This window comes from Otolemur garnettii, unplaced genomic scaffold (genome assembly GCF_000181295.1).
Source record: "Otolemur garnettii isolate 467f Iridium unplaced genomic scaffold, OtoGar3 scaffold00112, whole genome shotgun sequence".
In the NCBI taxonomy this organism is placed as follows: domain Eukaryota; kingdom Metazoa; phylum Chordata; class Mammalia; order Primates; family Galagidae; genus Otolemur; species Otolemur garnettii.
In genome coordinates, this window is record NW_003852507.1 from 497,346 (window position 1) to 505,603 (window position 8,258).

The 8,258-nt window shown below is 38.7% G+C and overlaps 1 protein-coding gene across 3 annotated transcripts in view; it reads left to right on the forward strand.

Annotated features, from left to right (window-relative positions):
* SSH2 (slingshot protein phosphatase 2) overlaps positions 1-8,258 on the forward strand; it is a 306,592-nt gene that overhangs the window by 237,633 nt on the left and 60,701 nt on the right. For all 3 annotated transcript variants that reach the window (XM_003797117.2, XM_023517480.1, XM_023517481.1), the window contains one exon: positions 846-910. In XM_003797117.2, the coding sequence (XP_003797165.1) occupies positions 846-910 (65 nt within the window). The remainder of the gene's footprint in view (positions 1-845; positions 911-8,258) is intronic.

Genomic DNA, 8,258 nt, shown 5'->3' on the forward strand with positions numbered 1-8,258 from the left:
GGCTGGATTCGAACCTGCCACCTTAGGTGTATGTGGCTGGTGCCTTAGCCTCTTGAGCTACAGGTGCCGAGCCAAGACAGGAGGTTTTCTTGAGCACCAGAGTTTAAGGTTACTGTGAGCTAGGCTGAGGCCGTGGCACTCTATCTAGCCTGGGTGACATAGCAAGGCTCTGTCTCAAAAATAAGAGAAACAAGTGAAGATTCAAATAATGACTAGCCATTTTAAAGCATCTAATAATATGTTCAAGATATATATATCCATGATATGCTATGTTTTATATTTATATATGTGTGTGTGTATTCTCATTTTAGTAGCAGCACTGATGCCGAAAATCATTTTAAACTATTGCATTATTCTGGGAGGAATCTAAAAATCTTCTTAGGTGAAGTACAACTGAAGGTGATTATTATAGAGATAGGAATTGCAAAATGGTTAGCTTTAAAAAACATGGATAATTATTCTGTGTACCACATTTTCAAAATGCCTTTATTGCCACCTTCAGTGGGCCTGAAAACACAGGCAGTGTTGCCTCTGCCCAGCAGAGTTCTCATCAGCCTCCACCATAGTACATTACATGATTCTGAGATTGGTCTGAAGTACATCTTTCATAGGATAGACACAGATTTTAATATAGTGTAGACTAAAACTGAATTTATAAAGATACAGCCTACCATTCTCTCTTTCCATTTAAAAGAAGTCAATAATCATATTATTTAATTTCTATGTCTAATAGAGCCCTTAAGTGAATCAGAACTTTCTTTTACAAAAGTTGCTAAAGATAGAAGAAATTTTCTCTGTTGACATTCGAAAGGAGAATAATTATCCTTTCTTCGTAATTTTATCAGGTGATCTCCAACAGCATCTTCAAGCAATGTTCATACTGCTGCGCCCAGAAGACAATATCAGGCTGGTAAGTTAGTGGTGTCACCATAATCTTCTGTCTCAAAAGACTGTCTAAGATAGCTATTGTTAAACATTTTTATGTTGGGACATAAAACTATGTGGAATAGGAAAGATGAATGGTACTGTGTTTCCCCGAAAATAAGACCTACCCCAAAAATAAGCCCTAGTAGAATTTCTATGCATTTGTCCTGCATTTTGGCGCTGAGCCCTAAGGAAGACTAGAATACCTTTTATTTGCCACAGCTCCTTTCTCTGAGCCGTTTGCACTTGCGCCGGTGCATGTGTGGTAACCGTGGTCGCAGGCATACTATTGCGCACTTGCTAAGGGCTAGGGGAAAGGAGTTCACACGTCACTAGCGCCAGTTGCACCAACAATGTCGGCTCCCCCTGTCAGGTTCCAGAAGAAGATGACTGAACTGTATTTGAATAAATGTAGATTGTTGTATTATACTTAATAAAAATAAGACATCCCCTGAAAATAAGCCTAGTGTGTCTTCTTGAGAAAAAATAAATATAAGACAGTGTCTTATTTTCTAGGAAACACGGTATGTCATTATTATCCAGGATCTTAGAATGTAATTGAGGAATATTAGCTAATGTGATATGAAATAATTTGGTAGTTCAAGACTGTTAGCACAGATTTGTGAGTTACTGACTAATGACAATTGAAGTTCAGAAAAAGAAGAGAAAACTTGAAGATTTGGCCTAGTTGAGGAAGGTTTATTTAGGTAGTGGAGCTTGAACAGGATTTTATTTATTTATTTTTTTTGAGCAGGATTTTAAAAGATGATGAGATTTGGATTGGTAGAAAGAAATCATTCTAGATGGGGACATAACTTAAGCAAAAACACATAGAGGAAAAGACAAGAAGGGAGTGAAATGGCCAGGGATTGATACTAGACTTAGGTTCTTATTAATCATATAATGTTGGACAAGTTACTTTACCATGTCTGTGCATATTTCCTCATCTCCTGACTACCTCTCACAGTTCAAAGGACCAAATGGACAGGAAGAGCACAAATTGCTACTGTGTGTGGCAGTACTGCCTATTATTATAGGCGAGATAGATGCTAGAAAAATAAGGCAGGCAAATACGGATTTAATGCTCTAAACTGGAATTCTCAAACTGGTAGCTCTTAGATGAGAGGATATGTTTTGTTTGGATCACACAGTGTTGTTGGTTGTTTTTGAGGCAATCTCACTATGTTGCCCTCAGTAGAGTGCCATGGCATCATACCTCACAGCAACCTCAAACTCCTGAGCTCAAGTGATCCTCTTGCCATTGCCTCCCAAGTAGCTGGGACTACAAGTGTGCACTACAAAGCCTGGCTAGTTTTTCTGTTTTCAGTAGAGAAAGGATCTCACTCTTGCTCAGGCTGGCCACAAACTCCTGAGCTCAGGCAATCCACCGACCTCAGCCTCCCAGAGTGCTAGGATTACAGGCATGAGCCATGTTGTTGTTTAATGTAAGCCAGAATTTTAAAGTCAGAAAATTTCATATAAAAAAATCTCGACTTAGGGCTTGTCTTCAAAAATCAAAAATTTCTGACTTTATTCTCAGATGGCAAAACTTAGCTAGACCGGGTTAAGGGAAATTGTGACATGGTTTCTTAATTTACCATAATCCCCCTCATATCTTATTGTCTTCTAGGTAGTAAAGTCAGTGTCATCATTTGTCATCATTCCTGCCATGTCAGTTTGCTTATAATAATACCTCTAGTAAATCCAGGAAAACAAAAATGGGATGAGCATATTTCTTTGTGGATATTAAAAAGTATTTCTATGTATTTAATAATTCACCTGGCTTACTTTACCCATTTACATTTCTTATCTGACCTTCTAGATTACTAACTAGAGGAAGTCCTTCTCCCTTTTCAGTAAGTAGTTTGTGAAACATCACAGATTTTTGAGCCAGGGACTGACAGGAGAACTACAGTATTTAAGGAATATTCCTTAGAAATTAATATAGAATAGAGAGAAAGAAAAGATCATTTTATTTTTATTTTATTTTATTTTATTTTATTTTTCTGAGACAGAGTCTCACTTTATTGCCCCTGGTAGAGTGCGATTGCATCATAGCTTACAGCAACCTCCAACTCCTGGGCTTAAGCGATTCTCTTGCCTCAGCCTCCTGAGTAGCTGGGACTACAGGCACCCACCACAACACCCAGCTATTTTTTGTTGTCACCGTTTGAGTTTGACCAGGGCTGGATTCAAACCTGCCACCCTTGGTATATGGGGCCCAGCACCCTACCCACTGAGTCACAGGTACCGCCCAAAAAGGTCATTTTAAATCAAGAAGGACCATTGGGTAATTATTATAGTACTCTAGTCCTTTTAGATTAGAGTGGTTACTTGTAAATTAACTGAGAGCCACAGACACAGACATGTTAGATTTAAGTAGTTAATCTCTACTTTCTGTCCAGGAAGAGAGATAATGAGTAAAATACAGATATCCTTCATAGTTATTTTATATTCTGACTTTTAATTTTTTTAATCTTTTTATATCCTAACTAAAAGTAACATTGTATATTTGTCAATCTTGTCTGCATATCTTGATAGTTCTTTAAAAGTGAACAAAAGGGAGGTACAGTTCCTATAGTATTAATATAAAGCAGTGATTCTCAAACTTTAGAATACATATGAATCACCTAGAGGACTTTGTCAAACCACAATTGCTGGTTTCCACCTATAGAGTTTGTTTGATTGGGGGAAGCCGGGATAAATTCTTTTTTTTTTTTTTTAAGACAAGGTCTCATTCTTATCACCCAGGCTAGAAGACAGTGGCCCTCTTATTAGCTCCCTGCAATCTCACACTCCTCGGCTTAAGTAATCCTCCTACCTCAGCCTCCTGATTAGCTGGAACTATAAACATGTGCCACCACACCCAGAAAATTTTTCTATTTTTGTAGAGATGGGGTCTTGCTCTTGCTCAGGCTGATAATTTTTTTTTTTTTTTTGAGACAGAGTCTCAAGCTTTTGGCTTGGGTAGACTGCCGTGGTGTCACAGCTCACAGCGACCTCAAACTCCTAGGCACAAGTGATCCTCTTGCCTCAGTTTTTCTATTTTTAGTAGAGACGAGGTCTCACTCTTTGCTCAGGCCAGTCTTGAACTCATGAGCTCAAGCAATCCATCCGCCTCATCCTCCCAGAGTTCTCATAGGCTGAGCCACTGCGCCTGGCCAAAAATTTGTATTTTTTTTTCTTTTAGAGACAGAGTTTTACTTTGTCACCATTGGTAGAGTGCCATAGCATCACAGCTCACAGCAACCTCCAGTTTTGGGCTTAGGCGATTCTCTAGCCTCCACCTCCCGAATAGCCAGGACTACAGGCACTCACCACAATGCCTGGCTATTTTTTGTTGCAGTTCGGCCGGGGCAGGGTTTGAACCCATCACCCTTGGTATATTGGGTTGGTGCCCTACTCACTGAGCCACAGGCACCACCTAATAATTTGTATTTTTAATCAGTTTCCCCATGATATCAAAGCTGATGTCAAGGAAGCACATTTTTAGTACAACTCTCTAAAATGCGTAACAGTCACTTGTACATACTTGGATACCTAATAGGCATTTGCTGATAGCTTCCATCCAAAATTTGTGTGGTTTGGTAAAGCTGAAGTTGAGATTTTAACATTACTTGGTTTATCTTTTTCTCATTGATAACATTCTGGAGTTTGGTTTGAACCTCTATTAAAATTTAACGGGCTTGGCACTTGTAGCACAGTGGTTATGGTGCCAGCCACATACACCGAGGCTGGCAGGTTCAAATCCAGCCCAGGCCAGCTAAACAACAATGACAACCACAACAAAAAATAGCTGGGCATTGTCTCAGAAATAAAATAATAATAATAATTTTAACAACTTGAGACTGCATGAAGGAAGCAGTTAGAAAGGCATAGCTGGCAATTAAATCTTTTCTTATTGACTCAGCACCTGTGGCTCAAGTGGCTAAGGCGCCAGCCATATACACCTAAGGTGGCGGGTTCGAATCCAGCCCGGGCCTACCAAACAACAATGATGGCTGCAACCAAAAAATAGCCAGGCATTGTGGCAGGCACCTATGAGCCTAGCTACTTGGGAGGCAGAGGCGGGAGACTCGCTTGAGCCTGGGAGTTGGAGGTCGCTGTGAACTGTGATGCCATGCACTCTACCCAAGGGGACAGCTTGAGGCTCTGTCTCAAAAAAAAAAATCTTTTCTTACTAAAATACGCAGCTTCAGCTGCTTTACATTTACAAAATACAAATTCAGAAAATGTAACTGATGCCTCTAAATTAATTCAGAGTTTTCAAATGACAAGCCATTTTACAGTTGTTTTGAATTGTTACAAACACATAGTCATTATGTTTCAGATTATTGAGTGAGTCATCTTCAAGAAAATGAGTGAATACATTGTATGACTTTGGACAAATTAGCACTTTTCTAACTGAAAGGAGCATTTGTATACTCAAAGCAAAGGCTTTTGTTTTGAGTTAAATTTGGAATGCTAAAACTCTATCTTGGGATTTCTGCATAAGGTTAGAAGTTTGATAGTCAACTATAAGTCCTGCCTTTATTTTTTTAATAACTCTACATTTTGCATTAGCATTAAAAAGAGGGCAAAACCAATCATTCCCCCCCAGGGAAGCTTTGCCTTCCAAATACAGGTATCAAGGGCGGTGCCTGTGGCTCAAAGGAGTAGGGTGCAGGCCCCATATACCGGAGATGGCGTGTTCAAACCCAGCCCCAGTTTGAAAAAAATAAATAAAAATACAGATATCAAGCATTAACTTCAGTAGGTAGGAAAACTGTAACTAGTATATTAAAAGAAGTGTTGCACATTATCAAAGACAAAAATTAAGTGGGAAATTGAGAATTTGCAGGACATTTAAAGTAAATAACTTCAATTAATATTCTTAACTAGAGCTGAGGTATTAATAGGTAAAAAGAGGTCTTTTTTGAGTACTTTACAGGAAAATTTAAGAAAGTGAATTTTATGATTTGGGTTTTTACCATTTGTTGCTTTTTTTCTAAGTATAACTATTACATGGGGGGGTTTTCCTAAATCAGACAATGTCAAAACGTGTCAAGAAGAAAGTAAAAATCACTCTGTACTCTACACTCTGAGAAAACCATTCTTAGCAACTTGGATAAGTATTTTTCCAGTCTTTTTTTCTTTTTTCTTTTTTGTATGTATATATGAGAGAGCACCTTGTTTTTAGTTTTACAAAAATGAGGTAAAAATATAAATACTGTTTCATAACCCACTTTCTTCATAGTTTGTCATGTGTATCTTTTCCATGTCAGTAAATGAATCATGGTGTTTAATGACTACACAGAATATAATTCATAGATTTTTTTAATTTAAGAACTAAATAGAGGTAGATTTTAAAAAATAAATCCAAAGATTACTTCAAGCTCTAATCTTTTTTTTTTCCTTGAAAGATAGGGGTCTTTAGTTTATTAGTACCACACCGGAAGTCTATTTTAATTTTAGCTGTTGGCTTTGCTTTGTTCTTTTGGCTAGAATTTAATATTTACATACTTTTGAAACCTTTCCCTCTGATAGATTGAGTGAGCTACCCGTCTAGACTTTGGGACTTTATAATGTGGTTTCACTGAGGATAAACATTGCATGCAGGGGCACGTTGTAAGACTCTTGGTAAAAAGAAATTAAAGGCAAAGAGGTGCAGTGTAAACTAAAGGAGAAGTATTTCCTAATGTCAGATTATGCTGAGGAGAAAAGCTCTTGTATCAGGTGGTTTTGTGAATTGCTTGTAGTTAGGTTAAGCATGGAAATTAGTTACTGAGGAAAGTTTTAATATTATTCTTTGATAGATGATCTTTGAAAACAGGTTGGGTTTTTTCAGGAATAAAGCAGAGGCAGGAGATGACTTCTTAAGCCTATTTCAGTCCCTAAGATTGCTGCTGTTCACCTGAAACTTGAAATAGGGGATTCCAAATTTAAGCAGTAAATGTAGGTTTTTAGAATAATTGTCTCAGTTGCTATTGTTGCCAAATTAAAAATCTAGAATATTTTTGTTTGGACAATTATAATAATATCCTTTTCAATGAAAAAAGTTGATTAATGAAATGCATATCAGTTATTGTCTTACTCCAATCACTTATTCCATATAAGTTCTGGAGATTTAGGAAACATTGGAAGTGCTGTCGTTTTCAGTATTGGGGTATTACATACAAACTGCCATTTTATTTATTTATTTTTTTGTTTGAGACAGTTTCACTATGTCACCCTCAGTAGAGTGTCACAGCTGACAACAACCTCAAACTCTTGGGCTTAAGCAATTAAGCAATGCCCAGATATTTTTGTTGTTTTGTTGTAGTTGTCATCGTTGTCTGTCAGGCCCGGCGACCTAGGTTCAAACCTGACAGCACCCATGTATGCGGCTGGTGCCAAGCCCAAACTGCCATTTTAAACCACATTTTTATTATTTATTTATTTTTTGAGACTATCTCAAGCTATCATCCTGGGTAGAGTGTTGTGGCATCACAGCTCACAGCAACCTCAAACTCTTGGGCTCAAGTGATTCTCTTGCCTCAGCCTCCCAAGTAGCTGAGACTACAGGTACCCACCACAATGCCTGGCTATCTTTGTTGTTGTTGTTGCAGTTGTCATTGCTGGTTTTTAGCTGGCCTGGGCCAGGTTCAAACCATCAGCCTTGGTGTATGTGGCCAGTGCCCTACCCACTGATTTACGGGTGCCGCATTTTTAGGCTAGGTGCAGTAGCTCACAGCTGTAATCCTAGCACTCTGGCAGGCTGAGGCCAGTGGATTGCTTGAGCTCATGAGTTTGAGACCAGCCTGAGCAAGACCCCGCCTCTACTATAAATAGAAAAACTAGCCAGGCATAGTAGTGCCCACCTGTAGTCTCAGCCACTTGGGGAGGCTAAAGCGAGAGGATGGCTTGAACCCCAGAGTTTGAGGTTGCTGTGAACTACAGTGACATGGTGGCACTCTACCCAAGGCTACAGATTGAGATTCTGTCTCAAAAAAGAAAAAAAAGACATTTCTCTAATTGGCTTGACAAATTAGGTTTAGATTTTACTAACCTCCCCAACAAAGGAATATAAAATAAACCTCAAACCAGGGTGGGTATTAAATTTTTCTTTATGTTTGTGGCTCATAGATTTTCATTTCAAATCTAGAATCTTGAATCTTAAAAGGAACTTCAAGACCTCAGGTTTATCCCCTGGCATTTCATAATTTTTTCTTTTCTTTCTTTTTTTTCTTTTGAGATAGGAGCCTCAAGCTGTCCCCCTGGGTAGAGTGCCGTGGCATCTCAGCTCACAGCAACCTCCCACTCCTGGGCTCAAGCAAGTCTCCTGCCTCCGCCTCCCAAGTAGCTGGGACCACAGG